Source organism: Cynocephalus volans, chromosome X (assembly GCF_027409185.1).
Source record: "Cynocephalus volans isolate mCynVol1 chromosome X, mCynVol1.pri, whole genome shotgun sequence".
NCBI lineage: Eukaryota > Metazoa > Chordata > Mammalia > Dermoptera > Cynocephalidae > Cynocephalus > Cynocephalus volans.
This window is the reverse complement of record NC_084478.1, coordinates 176414911-176430159: the sequence shown is the minus strand read 5'-3', so window position 1 is coordinate 176430159 and position 15249 is coordinate 176414911. Positions and strand designations below refer to the sequence as shown.

Genomic DNA, 15249 nt, shown 5'->3' with positions numbered 1-15249 from the left:
TAGCGCCCAGAAAAGGTAAAGGTGTACAGGATTGGGTCAGAGTTTGTCGAGAACTCGGGGGACCCCTGACCAATGCAGGGCTGGCAGCTGCCATCCTCCAGTCGCAGAGACTGCCTAGACAGGGACAGCCAAGACAGGGGCGGAACCAGAGAGTTTGTTTTAAATGCGGTCAACCGGGACATTTAAAAAAGGACTGCCAAGCCCCGGACAGGGATAAGGGCCCCCAGAGTACAGACTCCCTCTGTTCCCGCTGTTCCAAGGGATATCATAAGGCTGCTCTCTGCCGTTCCATTAGAGATATCAAAGGGCGACTCCTTCCGCCGCTCACAGAACAACACCAAGTGGTTCAAAAAAACGTGAAGATGGGCCCCCGTTCCCAGGGCCCCCACAAGTATGGGGACAAGGCCAACCAGAGTCGAGGAGAAAGGGAGGAGAGCCTGTCGGAAGACACACAGGATTGGACCTGCACGCCTCCTCCGACTTCTTATTAATGCCACAAATGGGCGTCCAGCCGGTTCCTGTGCAGCCTATTCGACCCCTACTGCCTGGAACCGTGGGCCTTATAATTGGCAGAGGATCGTTAACTTTAAACGGTCTTATTGTCTACCCTGGGGTAGTTGACTGTCAACATAGCCCCGAGATCCAAGTCCTGTGTTCATGCCCAGGAGGAGTCTTTTCTATCACCAAAGGAGACAGGATAGCTCAGTTATTGCTCCTTCCAGAGGTTGCCAAACCTTCAGAGCCTGGACGAGAAAAAATGGGCTCCTTGGGCATGGATTCTGCCTACCTGATGGTCTCCCTAAATGAGAGACCTAAGCTAAAGTTGTGGGTTGAGGGAAAATTGTTTGAAGGCATTATGGATACTGGTGCAGATAAGAGTATTATTTCCACCCATTGGTGGCCAAAGTCTTGGCCTGTCATTAAGTCCTCACATTCTCTACAAGGCCTCGGTTATCAGGCCAGTCCTACTATTAGTTCCGCTACCTTGTCCTGGAAAACGACAGAGGGACAAGAGGGACATTTTACTCCCTACGTGCTTCCGCTCCCCGTTAACCTCTGGGGGCGTGATATTTTACAAAAGATGGGAGTTAAGTTGTCTAATGAATACTCCTCTCAAGCTAAGGAGATAATGGCCAAGATGGGTCATAAACAGGGAAGGGGTTTAGGAGCCAGGGAACAGGGCCGGGTTGAACCCATTCTCCCTGAAGGCAACCCAGGTAGACAGGGTCTGGGTTTTTCCTAGGCGCCATTGAGGCAGCACGACCCATTCCGTGGAAAACGGAGGATCTGGTGTGGGTTCCTCAATGGCCATTGTCCTCCGAGAAATTGAGGGCAGCAACACAGATAGTACAGGAGCAGCTAAGGCTTGGACATCTTGAACCGTCCACCTCTCCCTGGAATACCCCGATATTTGTAATCAAAAAAGGTCGGGAAAATGGAGATTGCTCCACGACCTGAGAGCCATTAATAAACAGATGAACTCTTTTGGCCCCGTACAAAGGGGTCTTCCGCTTCTCTCCGCCTTACCTAAAGGTTGGCCTTTAGTTATTATAGATATTAAGGATTGCTTTTTTTCCATCCCCTTATGTCCCCTAGATAAGCCCCGCTTTGCATTTACTCTCCCTTCACTTAATCATATGGAACCTGATAAAAGGTTCCAATGGAAGGTTTTGCCTCAAGGCATGACAAATAGCCCTACCATGTGTCAACTATATGTTCAAGAAGCTTTGAGGCCTTTGAGGCGCCAGTTTCCTTCCCTAATCCTGATTCATTATATGGATGATGTCCTGTTATGCCACAAAGATTTGACAGTTTTACAAAAGGCATATCCTTGCTTACAGTCCATCTTGTTACACTGGGGCCTACAAATTGCTGCTGATAAAGTTGAGATTGCAAATACTGGACATTTTTTGGGGTCTATTATCTTCCCTGATAAGATCGTCCCACAAAAGGTGGAGATAAGAAGGGACCACTTACAAACTCTAAATGATTTTCAAAAATTGTTGGGAGACATCAACTGGCTCAGACCCTTTCTAAAAATCCCCTCTGCGGCCCTGAAGCCGCTGTTTGACATTCTTGAGGGTGATAGCCATCTGACTTCTCCCAGGTCCCTCACTCCGCCAGCAGAACAGGCCTTGCGGTTGGTAGAACAGGCCATACAGGGAGCTCAATTGACACGTCTTGTTAATACATTGCCCTTTTCCTTGTGCCTTTGTAAAACGAAGGGACTGCCTACTGCTGTGCTTTGGCAAAACGGCCCCCTTTTGTGGATCCATCCCAATGCTTCACCAGCAAAAATCATTGATTGGTATCCCGATGCTCTGGCACGGCTTGCCTTACGTGGACTTAAGGCCTCTCTCACTCACTTTGGCAAATATCCAGAAAAGATGATAGTTCCCTATACTTTGCCTCAGGTTCAAGCCCTGACGGCTGCCTCCAATGAATGGGCCATATTGGTCGCCTCGTTTCCAGGGCAGATAGACAATCATTATCCCCAACACCCTCTTTTGCATTTTGCCTTGTCCCAAGCGGTGGTTTTTCCCCGGGTAACATCCTCTGTGCCCTTAATAGATGGCTTGGTAGTCTATACTGATGGCTCCAAGACGGGGATTGGAGCCTATGTGATTGACGGTCAGGTTGTCTCCAAAAGGTATATTGAAACCTCCCCCCAGGTTGTTGAATGTTTGGTAGTCCTAGAGGTTTTACAGACCTTTTCTGGCCCTGTAAATGTTGTCTCTGATTCTAATTATGTAGTAAATGCAGTTAATCATCTTGAGCTTGCTGGTATCATCAAGCCATCCAGTAGGGTGGCTTGCGTCTTTCAACAAATTCAAAATTGCTTGTTAGCTCGGCGACACCCATTTTATATAACTCATATACGGGCACATTCAGGTCTCCCTGGCCCTATGGCACTAGGAAATGACCTGGCCGACAAAGCTACAAAGCTGATTGCTGTTGCCATGTCTTCCAATCTGGAAGCTGCTAAAAGCTTCCATGAACGGTTTCATGTAACGGCCGAAACCTTGCACCGTCAGTTTTCCTTAACTAGAAAAGAAGCTAGAGAAATAGTGACCCAATGTCAAAACTGTTGCCAATTTTTGCCTATATCTCATGTGGGGGTCAACCCAAGAGGCGTAAGACCGCTGCAGGTTTGGCAAATGGATGTTACCCATGTTGCCTCTTTTGGAAAACTCCAGTATTTACATGTGTCCATTGACACTTGTTCTGGTATTTTACATGCTTCTCCCCTATCGGGAGAGAAGGCTTCCCATGTAATCCAACATTGTCTCGAGGCCTGGAGTGCCTGGGGTAAGCCCAGGGTCCTTAAAACAGATAATGGACCTGCCTACACTTCCCAAAAATTCAGACAGTTCTGCCATTATATGGAAGTAACCCATTTGACTGGCCTACCCTATAACCCCCAAGGACAAGGTATCGTAGAACGTGCCCATCGCACATTAAAATCATACTTACAAAAACAAAAAGGGGGAATTATGAAGGAACTTCCTCCAGTACCAAGGACAGTGATTTCCCTGGCATTATTTACTTTAAATTACCTGAATTTAGATGAGCATGGACAAACAGCGGCCGAGCGTCATTGCTCAGAGCCAGACAGGCCAAAAGAAATGGTAAAATGGAAAGATGTGTTGTCTAACGAATGGAAAGGACCGGATCCTATTCTTATAAGATCCAGGGGAGCTGTGTGTGTTTTCCCACAGAATGAAGATAACCCTTTCTGGGTCCCTGAGAGGCTTACCAGGACGGTCCCAGAACGGAAGGATGGCGCCAAGACCCCATCTGAGCTGGAAGATCTGGCTGTTCCTCCCTATTCTGATGGTGATGATCAAGACCCCAACGGCCTTGGGCGAGCCGCGCTGGGGGATACTGTCGACCTTCCCCCTCCCGATGCCAGTTCATCATGATACTAGGTTGTTTCCTCGGTTTTTCAGTTCTAATAAGACTTTGGATCTACCTTATCTACCTGAAGACACGGAGATAGCGGGTATTGGAAAAAGTCGAAATTTTTCTTTAACAGGCAGTCTATGTTTTTGGATGGTTTCTAATCGGTCCTGGTCTGAGATTCCATGCATAAAGCTTTATAATCAAACCGCGGCGTGGTTTGATAGGCCAGAACATCCAGGGTCGGCCAATGCTTCTTGGCTGTCTGGAGTGTGGCCTGCTTTTGATCCAAAGAACAATACCAGTATTCCCTCTCAGGCAAAATGGGCCCCGTATTGCCTGAGCCCCAGAAGGGAGGGAGATACCCCGCCCTGGACAGGCTGCCAGTCTAAAAAGGCGGGGTGGGCACTAAAAAATTACTTTACCTTTTCGCCTTATATGGGTACCCAGTATAATGCTACCTCTTCAGGCCTAAATTGGACATATCAAAACCCCACGATGGCGATCCGTTCCAACCCATTTGATGTTTGGCTGTTGTGTGGGGTAAATGGCAGCTGCACGGACCTTTCACCGTTTGCCTTTTCAAAAGGCGGTGGTTGGGGAAATGCCTCTTTTGAGTGGAATGTGACTGAGTCCTTTGAATCCACTGTGTCCATAAAACAGCTTAGAACAAATTACTCTGTCCCGCCAACACCAGTTTGCCTTTATCCTCCTTTCATGTTTATTTTAACTAATATTAGTGATGAGAGGAGTCAGATTGCTTGTGATAACTATACTTGCTTTTATGCACAGTGCCGGAATGCTACGCTGTTCAATTTGGCCATAGTTGCTCGAATGCCTAGATGGATTCCTGTCCCAGTAGAAGCTCCCAATACTATGGTCTTGTTCAGGCAGAGGAGGGATTTTGGTCTCACTGCGGCAATAGTCGCCGCCGTATCCCTGGTGGCGGGTGCAGCCACAGCTGCTGCCATCTCCTTGACTACCACGGTACAGACTGCCACCACGTTGAATAATTTGTCCTCCGCGGTAACACAGGCCCTAGAAACACAGACTGTGCTAAACGCTCAGCTGAAGGGAGGATTAATGGTGGTTAACCAGCGGGTGGATCTTGTGCAGGAACAAATAGACGTTTTATGGCAAATTGCTCAATTGGGGTGTCAATGGAAATATTCAGGGTTATGTGTCACCAGTATCCAATATAAAAAGTATACCAAAGCTGCAAATTTGTCTAAACAATTATCCCAGCATCTTTCAACAGGTTGGACGAGAGAATTTGACAACCTGATAAACCAGCTGCGCATGGCCATTGTGTCCGTGAATTCAACAAGAGTGGATGTCTCCTTCGCAGCCGGACTGTCCTCATGGATTAAAACCGCCATGTCCCACTTCAAGGAGTGGGCGGGAGTTATTGGGGTCGGCATGTCCTTGTGTGGAGGAACCGTGCTCCTATTATGGTTGGTGTACAGACTAAGAGCCCAGACCCAGAGAGACAAAGCAGTCATCGCCCAGGCACTTCTAGCCCTGGAACAAGGAGACAATCCTAAAGTTTGGCTGTCCATGCTTAAAGATTAGCCTGCTCTGGCTCCCTTTCCCCCTTTTTCTGTTGGCTGGCCTCCCTGAAGCCTGTTCAGAGGAGTTCGCCCTTGCTCAACTAAGTCGGTGTAAAACCACATGCTCCAGTGTGTCCAGAGACGGGCAACTTCCCCAGACTTGAGCCAACCTAAGACATGGCGCCCGGTGGCGATAGGGTCAACCTATGACGGGTAAGGTCAAAGTCTGTAGAGGGACGACCCAAGACAGGAATGCTGGCTAAACTACCCGCGACCGCTGAGCTTGTACCAGCCACTTTAAATAATAAGAAAGGGGGAGATATGAGGAGCTGCCCGAAACCGCCATTACAAGATGGCGCTGATTTACGGTAAAAGGCTGATCGTAAACAGGCCTGGGCGCATGCGCCCAGAATTTCCCTACCTCTGGTCTCCGCCCCTCCTGTGGCGTCAGCTGGGCCGATTAGGCAGCCACCAATAAGGTGGGAACACGTCCTAGGCGAGGGACTGTCCTTATATAAGGGGCGCGGGTTCCCTTGCTCGGGGTCTCCATTTTTGGCAAGCTTATGCTCTCCCTCTCAAGATGCATTAAAGCTGATCTGCAGAAGGATCCTTTGTGTGCCGCGTCGTTCTTGCTGGCGAGACAGTAGCGTGGGACAAGGGCACAGGTCTGGGACAGGGGTAGGGGGTTGAACAGGGTGGCACCTGAAGGAGTCGGGAGGAGACACCTGACAGGGACACCTGAGGTCACAGGTCACTCCTAGGGCTGAGCTGAGGTTGGATACCAAGGACTTGTGCTCAGCAGCCCTGGGATAGGAGCCAGGAAGCTCAGGGCCTGCGGTGCCTGGGGCTGGCACAGCCAGGGAGCTGAGAGTATCGGCGAGGTCTGGGTGTGGAGAGGGCAGCAGGAGAAGAAGCAGAGCCCAGGACTGTCCCTGTGTGCTGCCAGAGGGCTGAAGCCAGCCCCGACTCTCACTAGCCCACACTCGTCCGTGTTCCCCTCGGACTTGATGACCTCTGTCGTAGCACTGATCACACGCTGTCCTGCCTGTGCCTTTCTCTAGCTGTCCCTGCCATAGTCCGTGAGCTCTCCGAGCATTCCATCAGGTGGATCTGAGTGACCCAAATAACAGCCTTCCCAGTCCCAGTCTTCCCTTGGGCCTGCTGTGCCGACAGAGGGTAGCAGTGAAGCATCGAGGTCAGTGTGGATTCAGGGCACCTGGGAAACAGGGTGAAGGTCAGGCCCACTGGCCGTGAGCTTGGAGGACTGGTGTGTGATGAGCTTCTGTGTTCCCACAGGCCACTGAGGCCCAGAGAGCTTGCGGAAGATGAAGATCTGTTGCCTCTCCTTCCGGCAGCCTTATGCTGGCTTTGACTTAAATGGGGTCAAGACCTTGGCGTCACGTTGGTGTCCCCTGCTCGGCAGCCACCAGAACCATACCATCGCCATCCACATTGCTAACAGGGACTGAGAAGACGACGCCTGTCGGGAGCTGCTGCAGGGGAGGCTCGGGATGACGCCCGCTCAGATTCAGGCCTTGCTTCGGGAAGGGGAAAAGTTTGGCCGAGGAGAGGTAGCTGGTAAGTGACGATGTGCTGATCGTTGTGCTGATGACTCCAAGTGCTGCCACCCTGGATCTGGCTGGGGAGTTTGGGGGCTTCTCTTTTGGCTTGAACTGGTTTGTGTGTTTGCTGCAATTTTCTTAAGCAACGCACCTTCAAGGGGGCAGCAAGGGGCCCTGGGCTGGGGTCTGCAGGCCCAGCTTGCCTCACCTCCGGTAAATCATTTCTCTGCTCTGGGCCTCAGTTTCCTCTTCTGACCTGTGAAGCTGGGTCAGGTCCATGATGTCATGTGGTGCTGGGCTGTGCATGTGCGTGTGTGGGGCAGAGACCACCAGAGGCAGCACAGCACATTGTGTGGGTTGGCTGCCTGCCTGGCTCCACTTGCCTGCCCTGTCCCCACCACCAGTGACACCCTGGGCTAATCCCTTCACCTCCGTGGGTGGTGGGGGGTCCATATCCGCACCTGCCCCTGGTGAACTGCCTCAGAGCCTCGTTGTCTCCATGTTCCCGGGCAGTGGCTGGTGCCCTTCCATTCTCAAACTCCTACCCTCAGCAGTCTTTCTGGCACCTGCACGTTACTTGTGTGGCTTCACAGGGGAGCAGGCCCTGTCCTCTTCATTTCCGGAGAGCTCCCTCGGCCTCACCCAGGATTCCCGGAACATGTTTGGCTCATCATCTGTGCTCAGTGAGAAGGCCCTGCTGCCCTTCCTGTCCTTGTGGTGATGTCATCTAAGTCTGTAGTGGCCATAATTTTGAATAACCAAGTTGTCACACTGGCAGGCCTTAGGTGATGGAAGGGAAAACCACCCATGTGTTTCTCTCTTTTTGCACAGGGCTCATTGACGTTGGGGAATCTTTGGAGTGTCCCGAAAACTTAGCTCCTGAGGAGGTCGTGGAACTGGAAAACCAAGCTGTCCTGACCAACCCGCAGCGGAAGTACCTGACTGTGATTTCCACCCCAGGTGGTTACTGGAGCCCTTACCTAGCAAAGGGGGAAAGGATATATTCCAGGTGGACATCCCAGAGCACCTGATCCCTTTGGGGCAGAAGGTGTGATGTGTGTGGGCTCTTGAGAGGAACGTGGCTGAGAAACCAGCTAAATCATGGCACTGTTGATTCGCCATCTTGGTGCACGTGCATGTAGATCAGGTTAAGTGTGAATTACCCCTGCATTGTAGCGTGCTTCCCACTATGTGGTATTCACAGAAACGGGTTTCTGTGCTCACATGAACGGAATAAGGGGTTCTGGTGGTCATTTTGGTTCTGCCAATGTCTAGATTGTAGAAATAAATTGTGTCAAAGGTAACTGTGAAGTGTTTGGGGCTCCTTCATGTTTCCCCAGTCTTTCTTCTGGTCGGAGCTCATCAACTCTTTGAACAGCATCCTGGTGACCTTGTGTAAAGCGTGGGTCCAGGCTATGAATATCTGTCTGAGAGTGACCAGCCATCAATAGCCTGACTCATCCAGGATGAAGAGGACGTCAGACTTAGAAACATGCAGCTGTCCATCCTTCCAGATTCCTCTAGGTCTCTTGTACACACGTCCCCCCGTCATGAGGGCCAATGGTTCATGAAGCCCATGTGTCGCCCGCAGCACAGAGCTTCTTCAGATCCAAACAAAGGACCTGAGATACAGCTCTCATTGAGTGAGGCTGATTTTGCAAAGTGATCAGTAGTGTTATAGTTTAGTAGCAAATCTTTCTGCTTTTCTTGTGTGATTTCCCAGCAAAGTTTCTAGTGGTGGTTAGCTATGAGGATCATGGGCTTTCCCCCCAGGCATAGACTGGAGTGGCTGGTCTCTTCTGAGCCAGGACACAGTGCTTGTACCTCCCTTGGAAGATGGGGCAGCCTCTTTGGAGGGACCCTGGGTGCTGGGTTGGGACACTCAGCTGTGGAACAGAAACTTCCTGGCAACAGTGTGGGGACAGCGATGAGGAAGGAATCTCTTGTTTCAAGGTACAAGAATAATGTAAGGTGATACTCCCAAGGTCAGGAGTGAGGCTGTTCTGTCTCCTGAGCAGCAGACAAGGCTCAGGGGACCGGATCTTGCTGGGCGAGCCCTCCATAGTCCCCAGCAAAATCCTTTCCAGAGTGTGTGGAAATGCTGCTGCCTCAAACGGAAGAGGACATTGGGGACAAAGCCTGTCTAGGGCAGGATCTTTAGTCTCATGTCAGTGACATGTGTGTGTTATAGAAGTTTAGAAACGACAGGGAGTCTCACTTCTCATTTACATGGTTTATTTGCTAACATGGGGTTTTGTTGGATTCATTAAAACCAAAAATGGCTTCACCATTAGTAAATGCCCCTTCTTATCATTCCTTAGTGGCCTGTGAGTTTAGGGACCTGGATTGTCCTTAAACTGTTCACAGAATGCACACGTGTAATCAGCCCTCCGACTGCTCCTCGTTGGGCAGCTCACTGGGAGACATTTCTAAGAGGGAAGCCATCAGAGTGGAATAACAGATGTCATACAGAGACATCAGGAGACCAATTCCCGGGTAAAGTGGGAGGTTGGGGAGCGGGTCCCCTGCACCTTCCATTATCACAATGTCAGCCCTGGGCTCAAACCTAACATTCACAGAGATGTCTTCCCCCCTGCTTGGATCATTTGGCTCTTCAGGGGAACAATTTCCTAGGGGATGTCTAGCAACAGTGCCCCTAGACCGGGTACCCCCAGGGAAGATGGAGAACTGAGGGTTACTGGGTCCCTGGACATTTGGGGCTTCCCCCTGGGACTTGCTGTTGGCTTCTTTCTTGGCCTTAATGTGTTGGATTCGCAGGGAATGTCTCGTAGGTACCAGCTTCTTTCTTTTTGCGGTGGGTGCACAGGTTGCTGGCAGAGCAGTGTTTCTGAGGTCACCTTTTTTGTGGCTGTTCTCAAGGAGCCCAGGCTGGTCTCTCTGAAAATTGGGGTTACTGTAAAGCTGAAACAAAAGGAAACATTTTAGTCACTCTGAGATAAGATGTGCATTCTTTTCTCCCCCAGAATCACAAGGGTCTTATTTGATGATGGAGTAAGGAAGTGTTTAAGGTGCTGGCAAGTGTCACTGTGTCCTATAGCATGACTTCACTAGAGAGAAACAATTCATAAGTGAGGGTGGCAGTCTGTACATTTGACATTCCCTGGCTCTGAGTCTCTACTCCTACCCACAGAGTATATCTAAGGGCGTGGTCATTTAATATCAAAATCTATGCTTTCAAGGGGTAGATTTGGATCTGTCCATGAATAATAGGTCATGTTAAAGTTGTCCTCACAAATGAAACTCTTGTCGTATATCATTCACCTTGGCACCTGTAAAGATGTTTGTGTAACAGAGAAAAGGGGTAAGAGGAATATTTTCTACTTTACCATAATTTTCTTGTTCCCCAGAGAATGAACTGAAGAGGTTTTTGCTCGTGTTTTGCTGAATCCATAGCGGTTCATGTGGCGAATGAAGGTTTTCATGCTGTCTGTTTCAAAAATCCTGTCCATGCCTCTCCTGCGAAGAATTTCCCTCTGGAAAAGGTCTTGCTCTATGATCACGGTGTGTCCATCATCATCCCAGCGCACAGACTCGAGAGCGTCATCCTCAACGATCTTCCAGAGCCTCCTCGGGAAGGAGAGTGTTCTGGGGTCACTGTCCTCTTCCACACTGGACGCCCGTTGGTTTTGATCTGCTGGTTGTTCATCATTTTGGGAGTCTGCATCTTGTCCCACGGCTTGGTCACCTTGGACATCTGATACCTCCCTTGGATCCAGGTTTGGATCTGGTCGGACCCCGCTTGCTGGCTCTCCACCAGAAGATGAGGCGAGCTCGGTTTCACGGTCTTCAGTATCCTGACTATCCATGGGCTACACTGTCATCAGGAGCACTTTGTACCCCACACCATTAACCACTGTCCCAGTAAGTACAAACTGCCTTCAGTCTGAGTGGCGATGCCCAATAAATACTGTCCACAGGATTCTAGAATCTCGGTAGGGGGGCAACCGGCTGCTGAAGTCATCGTCCTCTTTATTTGTCATGTGATGTCACGTAGATGGCTCACGGCCAGTCTGGAGATTGGGCCCTGGCCAAGTGTGGGTAAGGGGACAGGTAGCTGGGCCACCGAGCTTCTCCCTTTTGTAAAAGTGTAGAAAGGGTGGTTCACATTCCCAGAAAGGTCTCCCATGTGCTGAGAGACACATGGTTTCACGGGGCCAGACCCTGGATGAGTTGAGCAGCCTTGATCCCATGGCCACTTCCACCCCTGAAGACAGGGGAGGCCTGTTGCTGGCCTCTCTGGTTTGCTCAAGGGCCAGTCCCCAGTTAGTCCAAACTTGGGTATCACCAGGAATGTCTGGGTCAGCTGGGCACCTGGGTGACTGTACCTCCCAGGAGATGGTGGTCCCTACCAGGCTGGGAAATCTAGTCTCGGTTGGTGTCCCTCTTCTCCCCCCATCTCTTTCCTGCTTTGGTCTCTTCCAAACACTCCTGCTGGTGGGATCCATCTGCTCAGAATGGCCCAGAGAAAGATTGACTTATTACCACCTGCTCCAGTTGTCCCCCGAGTGGGGCTGCGCCTGAGCACGGTGGGAGTGCTCCTCTTGCTCCTCGACCAGAGCGGTACTCAGAGCACGGATGTGTGATTGGATGGGCACATGCTCGCCTGGGCTTTGCACTGTCATGTGGAGCTCTGCCTGTCCCCAATGCATCCCTCCACCGATCACAACACGGTTGTCTTTACTTTCCATTTCTTCGTCATGGATCCTGTTCTTATTGTCGGAGACCCTCTCATTTGTGAGGCCTGCTTTACAGAGACTCTACTATGAGGAAAGTTCGTACTTGTTTAACTAGACATGAGTAACGGAATGCAATACAAAAATACCCATCAACGTGTATTTGAAAACAGATGAGAGTCTGAGGGGCTGGGGGAGTGGTGGAGAAAAACCCCAAATAATTGTCATTTTCAAACAGAGATGAGAGGATAGAACCCTTTCTTTGGTGATACCTGCCCTCTAGCCATTGCAGACAACTTTGTTCTTAATATTAACTCTGCACAGGAGATGGATTGGTACAGGGCAAAGGCTCCAGGCTGAAAGGATTCTGGGTCCTCTTCCTACTAAGCAGTGGACTCTCTAATGGCCAGGCCTTTGTTACTAAAAGGGGAGTACAAAGTTGGTTTGAAAGAGAACCTTTTGAGGTATCTTTCAGTCCAAGGGTGCTAATCCTTAATCATTTCTGGGTTTGGGATTGGTCTGTGGTAACGATGCTTTTAAACAAGTTTACAAAGCCTTCATTCGTAAAGTCAGTTTAACCTGTATGCACGTGCATGTACAGGATTAGAATTGAAATGAACTTTATTTTGATGTCTCCAAAGGTCACTCCTAGTGTTTTCAGTGAAACGGCCAGTGTGTTTCACGTGCGTGGCAAAGTCTTTTTTCTTAAGCGAATTCTTAAGCCTGAGAGTGACATATCGCAGTGGCCTTTGCTAGCGTATGCATGCTGCTGATGACTTCTAAAAAGGCTTCGGCCGTTGGGTGGGAGGGGAAGGGTAGTGAAGAGAATGCCCAAGGAATCCATAGCTCTGGCTTTCAGCAAAGAGCTGCTATTTATGTGATTTGGTTTAGACACATGTATGTCATGTCGCTTGCATAGGACCATTAGCTAACATTCTCTTTTTTTTTTTTTCAGAGTCACTGAATGTCCACTAGGATTGAGAGTGTACGGCCTCTGGCTCTTCTTATGCCCTGAAGGGGAAATAATTCACAGTGCCTTCTCAGTCCAGTCAGAGAAAGGCATTATAGGAACTCCGGTGTCCCTCAGCTTCGGCCTCTTCAGCCTTGAGGAGCCTTGGGCTGCCACTCAGACAGTCTTTCTAAGGAACCTGCTATGCCCAAGCAACGTTGAGAGAAATGATCGGTTTTCTCTTCAGTGCTCCAGAGCCCCCCAAAGATGACCCCTGTGTGTCACCAGCTTATGAATGGAATCAATCACCACAGTCCTGTCACCCAAGCCGAGCACAGCTGACTCAGGCACCTGTGAGGACCAGTGACCCCCTGGGAAAGTGATCTAAGTTGCAACGTGCTGCACGTTCTCCCTCTCTCTCTGTCTCTCTCTCTCTCTGACACACACACTCACACACATCCCAACTTTCCTCCTCTCTCACACACACACTCACACTCACAGACAGTGAGTGACAGTCTGGTGGCTGACAAGCTTTCCCATAGAAAGCTCACCTCAAAAGAAGAGGCACGACAATGGTCATCCAGCTCAGCGCCATTGTGATGTGCGTCCTTCGCTGTTCTGCAATCACGTCCATCGAGTGCAAGAACAAGATGGACCCCACGATGTAGTAGAGGACCACGAGGCAGAGGAAGGACATGAGAATCCACAGGGGGACACATGCCACCTGAGGGGAGGAGGAGAGGAGGATCTGTCCAGACCTTCTGCCCCAGCCTCTGACAGGACGCACCGTCGTCACCTTCCTCTCCAGTTCAGGCCGAACAAGCTGCCATGAGGACAGTCCCACCTCCCAGGACTGTGGTGGGGACAGCATGGGAAGGAAAATGTGGAGCGTGTGCACGACAGGGCCCACCTCCCAGGAAACGTTGTCATCAGTGCCTGTTCCTTCAGGTGACAGCCTCGCATCTGGCCCCGCATCCTCTTCTCTTCCTGACAGCCTCCCTCCTTCCCTCCCTCCAGCTCCACATGACTCTGGTGGCTTCACATCTGCCCAAGGAAACGGGTCCCTGCTGTCACCCTGCGCACATACGCATAATCTCACCCCGACATACTTTCTCCACAGGCAACATTTCCCCAACCTGCTGGGGGTGCTTTGACAACACATTTGCCACCATGTTCCCCAGAAACTGCGGCTGCCTGGGCTCCTACAGACCCCCATGTCCACCCCTACCAACTTAGTGAGCTGGGCAGATTGATGCTGGGGACGTAACACCACCCATCCCTGCCACCACGCCAAGGCACATTCTGAGTATGTTGCTCCTGTACCTGAAAGACCTCATCTCACCCACACTCAGGCCTGCCAAATGCGCCCTGGGGACGTCACCTGCCCAGGCTCACTTGAGTCATTTTCCTCCTGCCTGCCCTGGCCGTGGCACCACTTCTCAGTTGTCCTTGTTTCTTTCATTATTTGTCATACAGTAAAACAGCTGTTTGCTTTTCGTGTACAGTTCTGTGAGTTTTAACACACATCACCACAGGCCAGATACAGAACAGTTCCGTCATGCCGTCCCTTCATTGTCACAGCGTCACCCCACCATAACCCCTGGCAACCACTGCTCTCTTCTCTATTGCTATACATTCGTCTCTGTTAGAATGTTGTGCAGATGGCATCACACCGCATGTAACCTTTGACTCAAGTTGTCCCCTGTGTCCATGGGCTGTCCCTGTCACAGCTGAGTGCTATTCCATCATACAATGACTACAGCTTGCTCATGCAGCCGTCCGGTGAACGCGGCTCCAGGTCTCGGCTACCACAAACAAGGCCTCTCTGCATGCACTCGCACATGGGCTGTTTTGAGGCTGTGCGTTTTCATTTCCCTACAGTAAGCACCCAGGCATGGGACCGCTGGGTCACATGGTAAGAGCGTGTTTAGCTGTATAAGAACGTGCCACACTGTTTCCCACAGGGAGTGTATAATTCTTTCTTCCGACCAGAACTGCAGGAGTGTCCCTGTTCCTGTGCATCCTCCCCCAACACGTGGGACTGTCAGTGATATTTGTTTCGTCTTTCAGACAAATGTGCTGCGGGACCTCGTGGAAGTGTTTGTCTTTCCCTCGGGTAAACTTTCCTTGTGCTCATTTGCCACGTGTACATCCTCTTTGTGAACCGTCTGTCAAGTCTTGCCAGTTTTTAAATTAGGTGTTCGCCTTCTCAGTTTTGAGTTTTTATATGTTTTGGATATAAGTCAATGTTTTGACACGTGCTTTGCAAATATATTTTTCCTATCTGTGGCCTGTCTTTTCGTTCAGTTCATTTTAATTCTGAGGAAGTCCAAATTTATTTACTTGTTTATTTTATGGACTTTGCTGACTCTAGGACCGGAGCAAAGGAAACACAAGATGGGTTTAACATTTTGTGGTGCCAGAAGGTAAGAAATGAGGAGGAACAGAAAGACGCAGGATCTCCCAGAGGCTGAATGGAATCCAAAAGCTGGAGAAAGTGAACAGCAGACTAAATTATGATAACAGTGAATTATAACGAATAGAATAAACGAATTTTGAGTCTTCTAATCTATGAACATAATAATATGCCCCCA

General features: G+C 50.1%; 1 protein-coding gene and 1 pseudogene across 1 annotated transcript; one reads left to right on the top strand and one right to left on the bottom strand.

The window, feature by feature from the left end:
- Positions 1–6775: 6775 nt before the first annotated feature.
- LOC134366657 (protein EOLA2-like) lies at positions 6776–8066 on the top strand (annotated as a pseudogene).
- Positions 8067–9394: 1328 nt separating this feature from the next.
- LOC134368626 (heat shock transcription factor, X-linked member 3-like) lies at positions 9395–10839 on the bottom strand. The gene is made up of 2 exons (XM_063085050.1): positions 10360–10839; positions 9395–9934 (listed from the first exon to the last, which is right to left on the bottom strand). Exons 1-2 carry the CDS (start codon positions 10837–10839, stop codon positions 9395–9397), a joined length of 1020 nt encoding a protein of 339 aa, XP_062941120.1.
- Between the last annotated feature and the right edge of the window lie 4410 nt (positions 10840–15249).